This window comes from Thalassophryne amazonica, chromosome 1, assembly GCF_902500255.1.
Source record: "Thalassophryne amazonica chromosome 1, fThaAma1.1, whole genome shotgun sequence".
Lineage (NCBI taxonomy): Eukaryota > Metazoa > Chordata > Actinopteri > Batrachoidiformes > Batrachoididae > Thalassophryne > Thalassophryne amazonica.
The window spans coordinates 73,486,376-73,505,918 of NC_047103.1; the positions used below are offsets into that span (position 1 = coordinate 73,486,376).

At 44.2% G+C, this 19,543-nt stretch overlaps 1 protein-coding gene across 1 annotated transcript in view; it reads left to right on the forward strand.

Moving 5' to 3' along the window:
* LOC117507765 (serpin B6-like) overlaps positions 1-19,543 on the forward strand; it is a 175,328-nt gene that overhangs the window by 45,232 nt on the left and 110,553 nt on the right. The window contains 3 exon segments of the mRNA XM_034167594.1: positions 17,256-17,349; positions 17,352-17,386; positions 17,585-17,702. Coding sequence (XP_034023485.1) covers positions 17,256-17,349; positions 17,352-17,386; positions 17,585-17,702 — 247 coding nt within the window.

Below are 19,543 nucleotides of genomic sequence, written 5' to 3' on the forward strand. Positions count from 1 at the left end.
ATTAACATATGTTTGGGTTCTACAACCCCTGGCAAAAATTATGGAATCACCGGCCTCGGAGGATGTTCATTCAGTTGTTTAATTTTGTGGAAAAAAAGCAGATCACAGACATGACACAAAACTAAAGTCATTTTAAATGGCAACTTTCTGGCTTTAAGAAACACTATAAGAAATCAAGAAAAAAAGATTGTGACAGTCAGTAACGGTTACTTTTTTAGACCAAGCAGAGGAAAAAAATATGGAATCACTCAATTCTGAGGAATAAATTATGGAATCACCCTGTAAATTTCCATCCCCCAAACTAAAACCTGCATCAAATCAGATCTGCTCGTTGACATTGACCCTATGCCATGACATTGATCCTATGTGTCTTTTTGCAAGGAACGTTTTCACAGTTTTTGCTCTATGGCAAGATGCATTATCATCTTGAAAAATGATTTCATCATCCCCAAACATCCTTTCAATTGTCCAAAATATCAACGTAAACTTGTGCATTTATTGATGATGTAATGACAGCCATCTCGCCAGTGCCTTTACCTGACATGCAGCCCCATATCATCAATGACTGTGGAAATTTAGATGTTCTCTTCAGGCAATCATCTTTATAAATCTCATTGGAACGGCACCAAACAAAAGTTCCAGCATCATTACCTTGCCCAATGCAGATTTGAGATTCATCACTGAATATCACTTTCATCCAGTCATCCATAGTCCACGATTGCTTTTCCTTAGCCCATTGTAACCTTGTTTATTCTGTTTAGGTGTTAATGATGGCTTTCGTTTACCTTTTCTGTATGTAAATCCCATTTCCTTTAGGCGGTTTCTTACAGTTCAGTCATAGACGTTGACTCCAGTTTCCTCCCATTCGTTCCTCATTTGTTTTGTTGTGCATTTTTGGATTTTTGAGACATATTGCTTTAAGTTTTCTGTCTTGACGCTTTGATGTCTTCCTTGGTCTACCAGTATGTTTGCCTTTAACAACCTTCCCATGTTTTTTGTATTTGGTCCTGAGTTTAGACACAGCTGACTGTGAACAACCAACATCTTTTGCAACATTGCGTGATGATTTACTCTCTTTTAAGAGTTTGATAATCCTCTCCTTTGTTTCAACTGACATCTCTCATGTTGGAGCCATGATTCATGTCAGTCCACTTGGTGCAACAGCTCTCCAAGGTGTGATCACTCCTTTTTAGATGCAGACTAATGAGCAGATCTGATAAGATGCAGGTGTTAGTTTTGGGAATGAAAATTTACAGGGTGATTCCATAATTTTTTCCTCAGAATTGAGTGATTCCATATTTTTTTCCTCTGCTTGGTCTAAAAAAGTAACCGTTACTGACTGCCACAAGTCTTTTTTCTTGATTTCTTATAGTGTTTCTTAAAGCAGAAAGTTGCCAGTTGAAATGACTTAGTTTTGTGTCATGTGTGTTGAGTCTCCTTTTTTCTACAAAATTAAACAACTGAATGAACATCCTCCAAGGCCGTGATTCCATAATTTTGCCAGGGGTTGTAAGTCCCTGACGTGTATTTTGTTGCTGATGAATACAACTGTAGTTTGTAGTGGGATCAGTTGAACAGCTTTTGGACATGATGGAAAAGAAGATTAAAGAAATTTAAACAATGTTGTCGATTCAAACAAAATTAATCGCTCTAATTATGGTAGAACTAAGTGTAGTATATTTGAAATAAGCCCAGGAATTAAGCATAAATTATTATTGCTGACACTAAAATTAACTTGTAACTGAAACAAAATTTGGGGTTATTTTACTGATGACAAATTAAGCTAGAAAAGCCATCTAAAAATTTCTAAAGCCATTGCAGCCTGTAAAAAGCAAAGACTTCCTATCGCAATATTTCACTATTTGTATCATTCATTACTTCCATATATGACCTATTGCATTGAGGTTTGTTGAAACACATACAAAACTAATAAAAAAAACTATTTCTACCACAAAAGAAAGCCATAAGAATTATTAGCGACAAACCCTACCATGAACCAACAAACCCATTATTTGTCTGTTTTACATATTTTAAAATTCTGGGACTTGGTTGATTGCACCACAATTCAAATCATGTATAAAGTTAAAAACAAAACTTATTCCTCAACATGTCCAGGATCTGTTTAAAATGAGGAGTCCAGTTACATTTGAGAGGAACGTTAGTATTTGAGAAGTTGAAGATTCGAACTAATGGATGAGTCCACCTCTGAGTCCCCAGTCTCTGCTTCCTCTTTGGAAGACGTGACCATGGGATTGAGGAGATCCTCGGAGTACTCCTTCCACCGCCCAGCAACATCCCCAGTCAGGGTCAACAGCTCCCCACCCGCACGTAAACAGTGCTGGTGGAGAGCTGCTTTCGCCTCCTGAGGTGTCGGACGGTTTGCCATAATCCTTCGAGGCCGACCGATAGTCCCTTCCTCCATAGCCTCCCCGAACTCCTCCCAGACCTAGTTTTTGCCTCTGCGACTGCACGGGCTGCTGCACGCTTGGCCTGCCGTACCTGTCAGCTGCCTCTGGGGTCCCACCTCCAACAAAGATGAGTAGGACTCCTTCTTCAGCTTGACAGCATCCCTTACTGTCCGGTGTCCACCGCCGGGTTCGGGATTGCCCGCCACGACAGGCACCAGAGACCATTGCGACCACAGCTTACGAACGCAAGCATCGCAATGGAGGGCGAGAACCATGGTCCCTCGGACTCCATGTCCTCCAACCTCCAAATGGACCTGGGAGAAGCTCTCCCGGGAGGTGGAGTTGAAGACCTCGCTGACAGAGGGTTCCGCCATCGTTCCCAGCAGACCCTCATGATACTTTGGGCCTGCCAGGGTCTGGACCAGCTTCCTCCCTCCCAGAGGATCAACTCACCACAGGTGGTGATCAGTCGAACAGCTCTGCCCCCCTCTTCACCGAGGTGTCCGAGACACGTGGCCGAAGGTCAGATGATACAACTACAAAGTCGATTCCATCAACCTCCGGCTCAGGGTGTCCTGGTGCCACGTGCACTTATGGACACCCTTGTGCTCGAACATGATGTCGTGATGTACAAACTGTGACTAGCACAGAAGTCCAACAACTGAACACCACTTGGGTTCAGATCGGGAAGGCCGTGCTTCCCGATCACCCCCCCTCCAGGCTCTCACTGTCGCTGCCCACGTGGGCGTTTGAATCCCCCAGGGAGAACAATGGAGTCCCCAGTTGGAGCGCTATCTAGTACCCCTCCAGGGACTCCAGGAAGGTTGGGTACTCTGCACTGCTGCTCGGCCTGTAGGCCGAGACAATGGTGAGAGACCTGTCCCCGACCGAAGGCGTAGGGACGCGACCCTCTCATTCACCGGAGTGAACACCAACACATGGCGACTGAGCTGGGGAGCAATAAGCAATGCGACCCCAGCTCTCCGCCTCTCCCCGTGGGCAACGCCAGGAAAAATGAAGCGTCCAGCCCCTCTCCAGGAGTTGGGTACCAGAGCCCAAGCTGTGCGTGGAGGTGAGCCCGACTATCTCTAGTCAGTATCTCTTGATTTTTTACTAGTCATGGAGGTTCTGAACTGCCCTTAGTCTGACCCGTCACCTAGGACCTGTTTGCCTTGGGAGACCCTACAGGGAGCACAAAGCCCCCCGACAACATAGCTCCTATGGATCATCCGGGTACACAAACTCCCCCACCACAATAAGGTGGCAGCTAGAGGGGGGAGTCATCCATTACCCAGGCCGAGAGTCACCGAGGTGGTAAGAAAGCTCCTCGTGGCAGCCTCCTGGGGTGGATGAAATCCGTCCTGAGTACCTTAAGTCTCTGGATGTTGTGGGACTGTCTTGGCTGACACGCCTATGCAACATCGCGTGGCAATCGGGGACAGTGCCTCTGGATTGGCAGACCGGGTGGGGTCCCTCTGTTTAAGAAGGGGGACCGGAGGGTGTGTTCCAACTATAGGGGGATCACACTCCTCAGCCTCCCCGGTAAGGTCTATTCCAGAGTACTGGAGAGGAGAATTCGACCGATGGTCGAACCTCGGATTCAGGAAGAGCAGTGTGGTTTTCATCCTGGTCGCGGCACACTGGACCAGCTCTACACGCTCCATCAGGTGCTCGAGGGTTCATGGGAGTTCGACCAACCAGTCCACATGTGTTTTGTGGATCTGGAGAAGGCGTTCGACCATGTCCCTCGGGCACCCTGTGGGGAGTGCTCCGGGAGTACGGGGTCCGGGGTCCTTTGCTAAGGGCTATCCGGTCCCTGTACGACCGCAGCAGGAGCTTGGTTCGCATTGCCGGTAGTAAGTCAAACCTGTTTCCAGTGCACGTTGGCCTCCGCCAGGGCTGCCCTTTGTCACCGGTTCTGTTCATTATTTTTATGGACAGAATTTCTAGGCGCAGCCAGGGTGTAAAGGGGGTCTGGTTTGGGAACCACAGAATCTCGTCTCTGCTGTTTGCGGATGATGTGGTTCTGTTGGCTTTGTCAAATCAGGACCTTCAGCGTGCACTGGGGCGGTTTGCAGCTGAGTGTGAAGCGTCCGGGATGAAAATCAGCACCTCCAAATCTGAGGCCATGGTTCTCTTCAGGTCGGTGGAGTGTCCTTGCCTCAAGTGGAGGAGTTTAAGTATCTCTGGGTCTTGTTCACGAGTGAGGGACGGATGGAGCGTGAGATCGATAGACGGATCGGTGCAGCATCTGCAGTGATGCGGTCGATGTATCGGACCGGAGCTGAGTAGGGGGGCAAAGCTCTCAATTTACAGATCGATCTACGTTCCGATCCTCACCTATGGTCATGAGATTGGCTCATGACTGAAAGAACGAGATCACGAGTACAAGCGGCCGAGATGAGTTTTCTCCGCAGGGTGGCTGGGTGCTCCCTTAGAGATAGGGTGAGGAGCTTGGTCACTCGGGAGGAGCTCGGAGTCGAGCCGCTGCTCCTCCACATCGAAAGGAGTCAGTTGAGGTGGCTCGGGCATCTTTTCCGGGTGCTCCCTGGACGCCTCGCTTCAGAGGTGTTCCGGGCACGTCCCATTGGGAGGAGGCCCCGGGGAAGACCCAGGACACGCTGGAGGGACTACATCTCTCGGCTGGCTTGGGAACGCCTTGGGGTTTCCCCCGGAGGAGGTGGGGAAGGTGTGTGTGGATCGAGAGGTCTGGGCGGCTTTGCTTGAGCTGCTGCCCCCGTGACCCGACTCCGGATAAAGCGAAGAAAATGGATGGATGGCTGGATGGAGATTCGAACTACTGTAAAGTCATTCTGTTAAAGGTGTTATTATTTGGAATAATTATCCTGATAATATCAAATTACCTGTACCTTAGTCAGCTTTAAAAAGCTCTATGAGAACAATATAATGACTTCTTATAAACTGATGAACTAGGTTTATAGATTTTACTACTGTTTTTGGGGTTTGTGCACTGTTTGTCTGTTTTTTTTTTTTTTCTTTTTTTAATTGATTCATTTATACTGCCTGTGCTGGCATTTGCTGTTGGAAGTATGCGTATATGTGCATGTAGGTATATACGAGGTCTGTGAGAAAAGTATCGGACCTTTTTATTTTTTTCAACAACCATATGGATTTGAATCACGTGTGATTGCATCAGACAAGCTTGAACCTTCGTGCGCATTCGTGAGTTTTTTAACACCTGTCGGTTGCGTCATTCACCTGTGAGCAGGCTTTGTGTGAGCAGTGGTCCACCCCTCTCGTCGGATTTTTATTGCGAATAAATGTCTGAACGATTTGTAGCTTTGCTGCATCAATTTTTTTCCAGAAACTGTGAGAGACCTCCAGGTAGACACCGTTCGGAAAATTAATATGGCTTTCAGGGACGATTTTATGGGGATTATACAGATTAAGGAGTGTTACTGCCGCTTTAAGGATGGCCCACAACTGCTGAGAGCGCGGCGCACTCCCAGCGCCGATCGACATGCTCAAACAACCATATCATTTCCAACGTGAAGGCTTTGTTGATCCGGGACCTCGTCTGACTTTCACAAAAAGGCAGAAGGCGTGGACATCAGCACTTTTTCGGCACATTCCACTGTTACAGGAGTTTTTTCATGGAAAGAAAAGCGGAGGGACGCGCCACGGAGCCGTTCATTACGTGGCACAAAACCACCTCCGTGTTAGTCTCACAGGACGGCTTTGAGATGGCTTTCAGATGGATTCCGGTTGCTTTTCAGTCGTGTGATTATCCGATTGTGATTGTGCATGAGCTGGACATGCCCCAACATGTCCTGGAAGGCTTCATCACGGCGTTGCTTTGCGCCATGCGGCTCCACCACGACGCGCAGTGGAGCTGCTCCTCTTTCCATGACAAAAACTCCTGTAACAGTGGAATGTGCTGTTCATTTCTAAACTGGACGCTGTCTTGATCCGGCATGTCATCTGACTAGCACAGGAATTGTGAAAAGACGTGGACATCAGCACTTTTTCAGCACATTAAGACAGACGTGCGGAGGAGTTCCACGCGTCGCGGTGGAGCCGCATGGCGCAAAGCAACGCCGTGATGAAGCCTTCCAGGACATGGGGCATGTCCAGCTCATGCACAATCACAATTGGATAATCACACGACCGAAAAGCAACCGGAATCCATCTGAAAGCCATCTCAAAGCCGTCCTGTGAGACCAATACGGAGGTGGTTTTGTGCCGCGTAATGAACGGCTCCGTGGCGCGTCCCTCCGCTTTTCTTTCCATGAAAAAACTCCTGTAACCGTGGAATGTGCCGAAAAAGTGCTGATGTACACACCTTCTGCCTTTTTGTGAAAGTCAGACGAGGTCCCGGATCAACAAAGCCTTCACGTTGGAAATGATCTGGTTGTTTGAGCATGTCGATCGGCGCTGGGAGCGCGCCGCGCTCTCAGCAGTTGTGGGCCGTCCTTAAAGCGGCAGTAACACTCCTTAATCTGTATAATCCCCATAAAATCGTCCCGGAAAGCCATATTAATTTTCCAAACGGTTTCCACCTGGAGGTCTCTCACAGTTTCTGGAAAAAATTGATGCAGCAAAGCTCCAAATCGTTCAGTTATTCGCAATAAAAATCCGACGAGAGGGGTGGACCAGTGCTCACACAAAGCCTGCTCACAGGCAAATGACGCAACCGACAGGCGTGAAAAAACTCACGCATGTGCATGAAGGTTCAAGCTTGTCTGATGCAATCACACGTTATCAAATCCATATGGTTTTGAAAAAAAATGAAAAGGTCCGATACTTTTCTCACAGACCTCATATAAGGAGTGAGCATTTATAAGCTTTGCTTCTGCCCACACCCTTTTGGTCACACATTTTCACTGTTAAATTGTCTTCTTTGAGTTTTTGTTATTGTTGAGTCTGTGTGCCCAAATAAATTCATTCATTCATTCATTGGATATAAAGGGCAATTGTATATATCTGTCTATGGAAAAGCTTTAAAACATCCATCTCCAGTCCAACAACAGGGCATCACTTATTTAATCATCTGAATACCTTGATTAAGTATGTACATTATTGTGGTGGCCAATTGGTTAGTGGCGCTTGGTTTCAGTGCAGAAGGTCCTGGATCAAACCTCATGTATTGTGGAGTTGCTTCAGGAAAGGCATCCAACGTAAAAACTTGTGCCAATTCAACACACAGATCCACCTTGAATCTGCTATGGAGACCCGAGTGAAAACAAGGGAGTAGCCAAAGGGACTTACTTCTTGTTGTTGAGGTGATGGTGTGCAATTTTCCATGACATGAATGCCCCCTGGGTGGCGATAGTGGGATGCACATGAATCCACACCATCACCACCAGGGAGGACTTAAAGTATGTAGAATGTATATTACCCATAGGGTTTCCTTCTACTTGTTGTTGCATAATGTTTTATAGTTTTTTCAGAACCTTTGTTGTATAAATTGTGTCAAGAGCACCTGATGTGATCTGCTACCTGGAAGCACTGGATATAACTACTGAAGGTTTTTATCTTTTATGCATTCTGCCGCAAGTAGGTGCTTTATTGTTACACACACACAGGACAGAGTGTGTGGCAGGAAATATCAAATGCACTGCAGTTTTCACTTTCTCTTATCGTGCCCCTGTTCTGTGGAATGATCTCCCTGCGTTAATAAAACAGTCCGATTCTGTGGAGACTTTCAAGTCCAGACTTAAGACGCACTTATTTTCCCTTTCATATGGCTAGCATACTGGTATAGTTTTGTTTTACGCTTTTTACGCTTTTAATTCATTTATTAGTAATTGGAGCGGGCTGCGGCCTCAACTTACATAAATTCTGGGTCTTTTAGTGAAGTTTAGAGCTAGTGGCCGGCGATCACCTTAGTATTTCTCTGTTTTTCTTGTTGTTTAATGCTGGCAAATTATACAGTATTTTGTCTTTCTGATGCCTGATTCTGTTTTTTCTCTCTGTTTTAAGGTGCAGCTCCATCCAGAGATGGGAGTTCTATTCGTGTTGGCGATCCTCCTGTCCTGTGCGCCAATAGCATTTCTTGTATTTTCTTCCGTGAATTGTTCTGTGAGTTGTTCTGTAATTTATGTTTGTAGCATGGCCCAAGCAGAGGGTCACCCCTTTGAGTCTGGTCTGCTTGAGGTTTCTTCCTCTGAGTTTTTCCTTACCACTGTTGCTCTGGGGGTTGGTAAGGTTAGACCTTACCTGTGTGAAGCGCTTTGAGGCAACTCTGTTGTGATTTGGCGCTATATAAATGAAAAATAAAATGAAGTTAGCTAATATTCGTAGCTTCTCCAAAACTATGAGTCCTATCAGTGTTCTGTTTTGGTGGTGTTCATCCATGACCCAAAATCCATAGGCATGCCAAACGGCAAATGTCAGCTGTGCTCTATTTGTCCCTGATCGAAGTTGCTTGCACACACGCATGCACAGCTGTTTGTCTATACAGGTGCTTCTAATTTTAGACACAAAAAACGTGGACATCAAAGACAGTACACATTTCACTCATTGTATCAGCAACATGAGACTGAACTCACTCATGGTAAGAGCAACACAACTAAAGTGACTAAACCAATTGAAGTACAAATTCACAATAAATCAATAAAACTAACAACTAAGCGTGTAACGATGCATGTATTTGTATTGAACCGTTTCAGTACAGGACGTTTGGTTTGGTACAGGGCTGTGCAGGGGTGTGTTCGCGTTGTGGGTGTTTACCGTAATTTCTGGACTATAGAGTGCACCTGAATATTAGCCGCACCCACCAATTTTAAAAAGAAAAAAAAAATTGTACATAAATAAGTCGCACTTGTCTATAAGCTGCGGGTCTCCACATTGTAACATGAGATATTTAGACAGAAAGATTTTTTTAACTTTTAATTAAATACGTACCGTAAATGATTTTTTTTTCCCCTGAAGTGTGACATGTAAATATTGACGCTCACGTCATCCAGCGCACGGTGTCTTTGCTCCACACAGAGGACTGAGTAATTTTATACTCAACAAAAATATAAACGCAACACTTTTGGTTTTGCTCCCATTTTGTATGAGATGAACTCAAAGATCTAAAACTTTTTCCACATACACAATATCACCATTTCCCTCAAATATTGTTCACAAACCAGTCTAAATCTGTGATAGTGAGCACTTCTGCTTTGCTGAGATAATCCATCCCACCTCACAGGTGTGCCATATCAAGATGCTGATTAGACACCATGATTAGTGCACAGGTGTGCCTTAGACTGCCCACAATAAAAGGCCACTCTGAAAGGTGCAGTTTTGTTTTATTGGGGGGGGATACCAGTCAGTATCTGGTGTGACCACCATTTGCCTCATGCAGTGCAACACATCTCCATCGCATCATCCGTGAAGAGAACACCTCTCCAACGTGCCAAGCGCCAGTGAATGTGAGCATTTGCCCACTCAAGTCGGTTACGACGACGAACTGGAGTCAGGTCGAGACCCCGATGAGGACGACGAGCATGCAGATGAGCTTCCCTGAGACGGTTTCTGACAGTTTGTGCAAAAATTCTTTGGTTATGCAAACCGATTGTTTCAGCAGCTGTCCGAGTGGCTGGTCTCAGACGATCTTGGAGGTGAACATGCTGGATGTGGAGGTCCTGGGCTGGTGTGGTTACACGTGGTCTGCGGTTGTGAGGCTGGTTGGATGTACTGCCAAATTCTCTGAAACGACTTTGGAGACGGCTTATGGTAGAGACATGAACATTCAATACATGAGCAACAGCTCTGGTTGACATTCCTGCTGTCAGCATGCCAACTGCACGCTCACTCAAATCTTGCGACGTCTGTGGCATTGTGCTGTGTGATAAAACTGCACCTTTCAGAGTGGCCTTTTATTGTGGGCAGTCTAAGGCACACCTGTGAACTAATCAATCAATCAATCAACTTTTTTCTTATATAGCGCCAAATCACAACAAACAGTTGCCCCAAGGCGCTCCATATTGCAAGGCAAGGCCATACAATAACCATGAAAAACCCCAACGGTCAAAACGACCCCCTATGAGCAAGCACTTGGCCACAGTGGGAAGGAAAAAACTCCCTTTAACAGGAAGAAACCTCCAGCAGAACCAGGCTCAGGGAGGGGCAGTCTTCTGCTGAGACTGGTTGGGGCTGAGGGAAAGAACCAGGAAAAAGACATGCCGAGAAGGGGGGCAGAGATCGATCACTAATGATTAAATGCAGAGTGATGCGTACGGAGCAAAAAAAGAAAAAAACAGTGCATCATGGGAACCCCCCACAGTCTACGTCTAAAGCAACATAACCAAGGGATGGTCCAGGGTCACCCGATCCAGCCCTAACTATAAGCCTTAGCGAAAAGGAAAGTTTTAAGCCTAATCTTAAAAGTAGAGAGGGTATCTGTCTCCCTGATCTGAATTGGGAGCTGGTTCCACAGGAGAGGAGCCTGAAAGCTGAAGGCTCTGCTCCCATTCTACTCTTACAAACCCTAGGAACCACAAGTAAGCCCGCAGTCTGAGAGCGAAGCGCTCTAATGGGGTAGTATGGTACTACGAGGTCCCTAAGATAAGATGGGACCTGATTATTCAAAACCTTATAAGTAAGAAGAAGAATTTTAAATTCTATTCTAGAATTAACAGGAAGCCAATGAAGAGAGGCCAACACGGGTGAGATATGCTCTCTCCTGCTCTTCCCCGTCAGTACTCTAGCTGCAGCATTCTGAACCAACTGAAGGCTTTTTAGGGAACTTTTAGGACAACCTGATAATAATGAATTACAATAGTCCAGCCTAGAGGAAATAAATGCATGAATTAGTTTTTCAGCATCACTCTGAGACAAGACCTTTCTGATTTTAGAAATATTGCGTAAATGCAAAAAGGCAGTCCTACATATTGTTTAATATGCGCTTTGAATGACATATCCTGATCAAAAATAACTCCAAGATTTCTCACAGTATTACTAGAGATCAGGGAAATGCCATCCAGAGTAACGATCTGGTTAGACACCATGCTTCTAAGATTTGTGGGGCCAAGTACAATAACTTCAGTTTTATCTGAGTTTAAAAGCAGGAAATTAGAGGTCATCCATGTCTTTATGTCTGTAAGACAATCCTGCAGTTTAGCTAATTGGTGTGTATCCTCTGGCTTCATGGATAGATAAAGCTGGGTATCATCTGCGTAACAATGAAAATTTAAGCAATACCGTCTAATAATACTGCCCAAGGGAACTCCATAATTAACTTTAGTCTGTGAAGAAGATTCCCTATTTACATGAACAAACTGTAATCTATTAGACAAATATGATTCAAACCACCGCAGCGCAATGCCTTTAATACCTATGACATGCTCTAATCTCTGTAATAAAATTTTATGGTCAACAGTATCAAAAGCAGCACTGAGGTCCAACAGAACAAGCACAGAGATAAGTCCACTGTCCGAAGCCATAAGAAGATCATTTGTAACCTTCACTAATGCTGTTTCTGTACTATGATGAATTCTAAAACCTGACTGAAACTCTTCAAATAGACCATTCCTCTGCAGGTGATCAGTTAGCTGTTTTACAACTACCCTCTCAAGAATCTTTGAGAGAAAAGGAAGGTTGGAGATTGGCCTATAATTAGCTAAGATAGCTGGGTCAAGTGATGGCTTTTTAAGTAATGGTTTAATTACTGCCACCTTAAAGGCCTGTGGTACATAACCAACTAACAAAGATAGATTGATCATATTTAAGATTGAAGCATTAAATAATGGTAGGACTTCCTTGAGCAGCCTGGCAGGAATGGGGTCTAATAAGCATGTTGATGGTTTGGATGAAGTAACTAATGAAATAACTCAGGCAGAACAATCGGAGAGAAAGAGTCTAACCAAATACCGGCATCACTGAAAGCAGCCAAAGATAACGATACATCTTTGGGATGGTTATGAGTATTTTTTTCTCTAATAGTCAAAATTTTGTTAGCAAAGAAAGTCATGAAGTCATCACTAGTTAAAGTTAATGGAATACTCAGCTCAATAGAGCTCTGACTCTTTGTCAGCCTGGCTACAGTGCTGAAAAGAAACCTGGGGTTGTTCTTATTTTCTTCAATTAGTGATGAGTAGAAAGATGTCCTAGCTTCACGGAGGGCTTTCTTATAGAGCAACAAACTCTTTTTCCAGGCTAAGTGAAGATCTTCTAAATTAGTGAGACGCCATTTCCTCTCCAACTTACGGGTTATCTGCTTTAAGCTACGAGTTTGTGAGTTATACCACGGAGTCAGACACTTCTGATTTAAAGCTCTCTTTTTCAGAGGAGCTACAGCATCCAAAGTTGTCTTCAATGAGGATGTAAAACTATTGACGAGATACTCTAGCTCCCTTACAGAGTTTAGGTAGCTACTCTGCTCTGTGTTGGTATATGGCATTAGAGAACATAAAGAAGGAATCATATCCTTAAACCTAGTTACAGCGCTTTCTGAAAGACTTCTAGTGTAATGAAACTTATTCCCCACTGCAGGGTAGTCCATCAGGGTAAATGTAAATGTTATTAAAAAAATGATCAGACAGAAGGGAGTTTTCAGGGAATACTGTTAAGTCTTCTATTTCCATACCATAAGTCAGAACAAGATCTAAAATATGATTAAAGTGGTGGGTGGACTCATTTACTTTTTGAGCAAAGCCGATAGAGTCTAATAATAGATTAAATGCAGTGTTGAGGCTGTCATTCTCAGCATCTGTGTGGATGTTAAAATCGCCCACTATAATTATCTTATCTGAGCTAAGCACTAAGTCAGACAAAAGGTCTGAAAATTCACAGAGAAACTCACAGTAACGACCAGGTGGACGATAGATAATAACAAATAAAACTGGTTTTTGGGACTTCCAATTTGGATGGACATGACTAAGAGACAAGCTTTCAAATGAATTAATCATTAATCATGGTGTCTAATCAGCATATTGGTATGGCACACCTGTGAGGTGGGATGGATTATCTCAGCAAAGGAGAAGTGCTCACTATCACAGATTTAGACTGGTTTGTGAACAATATTTGAGGGAAATGGTGATATTGTGTATGTGGAAAAAGTTTTAGATCTTTGAGTTCATCTCATACAAAATGGCAGCAAAACCAAAAGTGTTGCATTTATATTTTTGTTGAGTGTAACTTTTCTTGAGATTTCATTGCGTGTGCAGCCAGGATCGCATGGAGGCCGTGGTAAATGAGACGTTATTGAGGCGCTGTCACTTTTTTGACTTGTTGCACCAAGACAGAGAACCGGTGGGGAGACAAGTCTCCGCTCTGCTAACTGAGAGACTTTTCTTCACAAAAATGCACAGGTAAGACCTTATATTTACAACCCCAATTCCAATGAAGTTGGGACATTGTGTAAAATGTAAATAAAAACAAAATTCAATGATTTGCAGTTGAATGCAGCACAAAGACAAGATATTTAATGTTCAAACTGATAAACTTTGTGCAAATATTTGATCATTTTGAAATGGATGGCTGCAACACATTTAAAAAAAAACCTGGGACAGTGATATGTTTACCACTGTGTTACATCACCTTTCCTTCTAACAACACTCAAGCATTTGGGAACTGAGGACACTTAATTGTGAGTGTCATGACTGGGTATAAAAGGAGCATCCCATAAAGGCTCACCCATTCACAAGCAAAGATGGGGCGAGGATCATCACTTTGTGAAAACTGCATGAAAAAACAGTCCAACAGTTTAAGAACAATGTTTCTCAATGTCCAATTGCAAGGAATTTAGGGATTCCATCATCTACAGTCCATAATATAATCGGAAGATTCAGAGAATCTGGAGAACTTTCTACACGTAAGCGGCAAGGCCGAAAACCAACATTGAATGCCTGTGACCTTTGATCCTTCAGGCGGCACTGCATTAAAAACCGACATCTTTGTGTAAAGGATCTTACCGTGCACTTCAGAAAACCATTGTCAGTTAACACAGTGTTTGGGAACTGAGGACACTAATTGTTGAAGCTTTGTAGTTGGAATTCTTTCCCATTCTTGCTTGATGTACAACTTCAGTTGTTCAACAGTCCGGGGTCTCCGTTGTCATATTTTGTGCATCATAATGTGTCACACATTTTCAGTGGGTGACAAGTCTGGACTGCAGACAGCCCAGTCTAGTATCTGCACTCTTTTACTACGAAGCCATGCTGTTGTAACACATGCAGAATGTGGCTTGGCATTGTCTTGCTGAAATAAGCAGGGACGTCTCTGAAAAAGACGTTGCTTGGATGGCAGCATGTGTTCCTCCAAAACCTGGATGTACAGTGAGGAAAATAAGTATTTGAACACCCTGCAATTTTGCAAGTTCTCCCACTTAGAAATCATGGAGGGGTCTGAAATTTTCATATTTGGTGCATGTCCACTGTGAGAGACATAATCTAAAAAAAAAAAAAAAAAAAATCCGGAAATCACAATGTATGATTTTTTTTTAATCATTTATTTGTATGTTACTGCTGCAAATAAGAAGCTGATGGTGCAGCAAAAGCAGCTTTGTGTTGAAGTCTCACAGGACATGTTGTGGCATGCTCACCTCGTCCACCATTCGGAAGATTCAGACGGCTTTCAGTGGCTTTTCAGTCGTGTGACAATCCGAGAAATTGTGGACGAGGTGGACATGCCACAACATGTCCTGTGAGGCTTCAACACGGTGGCACTTTTGCTGTACCATCAGCTTCGTGCCGATGAATTTCGCCGCCACTCTTTTCATGGCCAAATCTTCTGTCCCAGTGGAATGTGTTGAAAAAGTGCTGATGTCCACCTCTTCCGCAATTTCTCGAATAGTCACACGACGGTCCCACATCACGACAGCGTTCACTTTGGAAATGATCCGGTCGTTTCAGCGTGTTGATGGCCGACCGGAGCGCGGCGCGCTCTCCACCATTGTGCGGACATCTTTAAACCGGTTGTACCGCTCCTTAATCTGTGTGATTCCCAGAGGATCGTCACCGAAAGCCGTCTGAATAATCCGAATGGTTTCCACCTGGCTGTTGCCCAGTTTCTAGCAAAATTTGATGCAGTCGCGCTGCTCCAGTCGTTCCGCCATTTCCTTGCAAAGAAAAAACGACCAGCGACTACACCCATCCTCACACAAAGGCTGCTTACAAGCAAATGACGCAACCGACAGGCGTGAAAAAAATCACGCATGCGCACGAAGATTCAAAGTTGGCTCATGCAAGCACACGTGATTCAAATCCATCAGGTTTTTGAAAAAAATAAAAAGGTCAGATACTTTTCTAACAGACCTCGTATGTACAATCATTCCACCCTGGCAAAAAAAAAAAAAAAACGTTCAAAGACATCATTAAAAGCCCAAAATTACCATGACATTAAAGCCCATGATGAGTGTATGGAAACTTCCATCCAACTGTTTATGTGAGTAAAGACACAAACAGAAGGATACCACTTGCACATTTATAGATAATTAAACATCACAGATTTCCATCATCTTTTTCAGTTCATCATTGTGGCTTCATTTGACTAGTCTGCTTATTAGTGTAAAATGAGGTTTACTTGTAATTTAATCAGTTGCTCACATAAACACGATAATTACGACAGGTCTTTTTCTGTGCCAGTTGTGGTCCCGGTCTAACAAAGAGCACATGAGGAATTACCATTCAGACAGGAAAGACAACTTTTTTGGCTCAGTAGATGTTTGTGATAAAGGTTCATAGTCTGGACAGCAGCGCTTTAGCACAGACATTTATCTTTGTGCACAAAAAAGTCTTTCTCTCCTTTTACCGGAATTCTTGTTGCTGTTGCATCGGTGAACTCGGAGTTCTGTGGTGCTGACTTAATAGCCTCTTCCAGAATTGTCGGTTTGAGCCATTTTTAATGATCACTATGCAGAAGTCCTGTGTGTTCCTGCATATCTATGGTGTGTTCCAGCCTTTCCATTTTATTGGCCAGTCATCTTTCATTTCTAATAAAAACATTTGGCAGGGAGATTTTGTGCTGGTCTTTCCGTAGCATTAGCCAGCTCAGCAGCTTTCCTTTTGCTTCCTCTGTTTGCGCCTTCTAAATGGCTTTCTGGATAGGATTGCAATCCATGGGGACCCCAGCAGGCTGACCAGCTCAGACACAGTATTGTAGCTACAACAAGGCTGAGCTGTCCTCTGGAGAATGGCGTGGAGATTATAGAGTCACCGCGAAGTCATCTGGTGGGCAGACTGGAAGCTTTGACAAAACCAGCACTCCAGGAAGATGGATAAAGGGCAGCAGGGACAAGAGTCCCTCGACTCTTCTGCCTCAGGAATAGAAACTGGAGAGTCACTCTAACTATTGGCTGCCTCAAAGACAGGAGCAAGAGTAGAAGAAGCATACCGACTTAACATGCAGATCAGGTATGGATCTGCTGTAGTGGCTCCCAGTAAAAATGGGACCAGAGAAAAGAAAAAAATTGTTTTAGGCATTCTTTGTGTCACTAATTGTCTTGTCAAGTGCAGTTTATGTTGATAAGGCAATCAGAGATAGCAGATGTCACCCCAGTTGTGCAACTAGTGGAATAAAACTACAATAAAACAATTTTTATCAAATAAATTGTGAAAATAAAAAATATTAAAGTGTCTCTTTCTATATATAAAAAATTATATATACATAATATATAATTTATATAATTGTTGTCATCATCACAATGTTGATTGGGCTAGAAGGCGGCACTCTCTGCGACGTTGCTCAACTCGATGGAAAAACTGCAGGAACTGCTTCACTTCTGACTTGACATGTTTGATAAATATTGATGCAAATAATCTTTGTGATTGAGTGACACCATAATATGTTTGTGTGGCCATGATGGAAAGTTAATTTGTCTTTGACTTTTTTTAACTGCATGAAATTACCTTCAGAGGTCACGAGCTCAGAGCATTGCTGTGGTGGTGTTGTCCTCAGGAGAGAGAAGCGGTTTCTGAAGTCCATCGTGGTTTTTCCCAGCTGCTGCTTGAGCTCAACAAGCCCGATGCTCCATATTCCCTGAGTTTGGCCAATGGCTGTACGGAGAGCAATCCTTCAAGTTTCTTGAGGGGTGTGTGTGTGTGTGTGTGTGTGTGTGTGTGTGTGTGTGCGCGTGCGCGTGAGCGTTTTCTCTAATCTGTTGTAATCCGTTCGATCAACATTCAAGCAAATAAAGCTAGCTGTTAATGGCTTCTACATCCCAAGGCTGAAAGAATTAACAGAACTCAGAGGGTTCACATCAGTAAATACATTGTTTATGTTTCTAGAATTTTTTGTCAGCTACCAAAAAGCACTACATGGCAGAGCTGGAGACTGTGGACTTCTTGTCCAGTGCAGAGGCAGTGAGGCTCAACATCAACAGCTGGGTGGAGAATCAGACACAAGGTGACACACACACACACACACACACACACACACACACACACCACACACACACACACACACACACACACACACACACACACACACACACACACCCCAGTATGATAACTGATCCTAGAGGACATGTCTGTGCATATACACTCAAACAAAACGCAGTGAAAAGGTGTGCAGTCCATGCACCCGAAGCTGTGTTAATAAACAAAAATAAACCGATAAGGGAAAAGACCCAATTGAAAACATAAACCTGTGGTTTTAGTTTGTCAGCTTCATCGTCTGTGATGATCTGGCTCCAACATATAATATAGGTGTTACAGGCCAGGCCCTACATTTTCACCAGTTTCATAAAAATTAGTTCATCAGTCGAACAACTCTAAAATAAAGCTGTTTTGATTGTTTCACTTGGTTCCAACTTTTAAAGGTGCACTAAAATGACACATCCTGTGTTTTCTTGGAGTGTAGTGGATAAACAAAAAAAATGCTGTTCATCCACTCACTCTCATCTTCAATCGCTTATCCGGGATCACTATCATGGGGGCAACAGCTCCAGCAGGGGACCCCAGACTTCCCTTTACCAGGCCACATTAACCACCTCTGACTGGTGGATCCAGAGGTGTTCCCAGACCAGTGTGGAGATATAATCTCTCCACCTAGTCCTGGGTCCTTACCAGATGCCCGAACCACCTCAGCTGGCTCCTTTCAATGTGAAGGAGCAGTGGCTCTACTCCGAGCTCCCCACGGATGCCCAAGCTTCTTGAGCTGTCTCTAAGGGAGACACCAGCCACTCTCCTAGTGAAGTCCATTTTGGCTGCTTGTACCTGAAGTCTAGTTTTTTCAGTCATGACCCAACCCTCAAGATCATAGGTGAGAGTAGGAACGAAGATTGACCAGTAGATCAAGAGCTTCGCCTTTTGGCTCAGCTCCCTTTTCATCACAATAGTACGGTAGCGTGAATACCGTCCCTGCTGCGCCAATTCTCCGGCCAATCTCACACTCCATTGTCCCCTCACTCGTGAACAAGTCCCAGAGGTACTTGAACTCCTTCACTTGGGGCAAGACCGCATTCCCTACCCGGAGTAGGCAATCCATCGGTTTCCTGCTGAGAACCATGGCCTCAGATTTAGAGGTGCTGATCCTCATCCCAGCCGCTTCACACTCAGCTGTGAACAATCCAGTGAGTGTTGGAGGTCACAGGCCAATGAAGCCAACAGGACCACATCATCTGCCAAAAGCAGTAATGAGACCCTGAGCCCATTGAACCGGAAACCCTCCTCCCCCCGACTATGCCTCGATATCCAGCCCATGAATAACACAAACAGGATTGGTGACAAGGCGCAGCCCAGGCGGAGGTCAACATCCACCGGAAAGGAGTCCAACTTACTGCCGAGCACCCGAACCCAGCTCTCACTTTGTGAGTACAGAGATTGGATGGCCCTGAGAAGAAGGGACCCCCTCACTCCATACTCCCAGGCACCCACCAGGATCCTCGTGAGAGTGAAGAGCTGGTCGGTTGTTCCACGACCAGGACAAAAACCACATTGTTACTCTTCAATCAGAGGTTTGACTGTTTATCCATATATTTCACATATATTAAAAAAATAGAATCTGTGGTATTTATATTTAAAAAACAACCTTTGTTTATTGAAATGAAAGCACATTTTTGGTGGTGCACCCAGTCAGTGGGAATCTGCTAAACCCATCACATAAGAACCTCCATCAGCACTCCAATCCAGGCTTTCATTGACTTCCTGGACTCTGCCATTAGAAGTTTATTTGTATGTAGCGACTTACAGCATCTCCCAGAAAACTTTACACACTTTGAAAAACCTCATATGATCTCTGTCTGA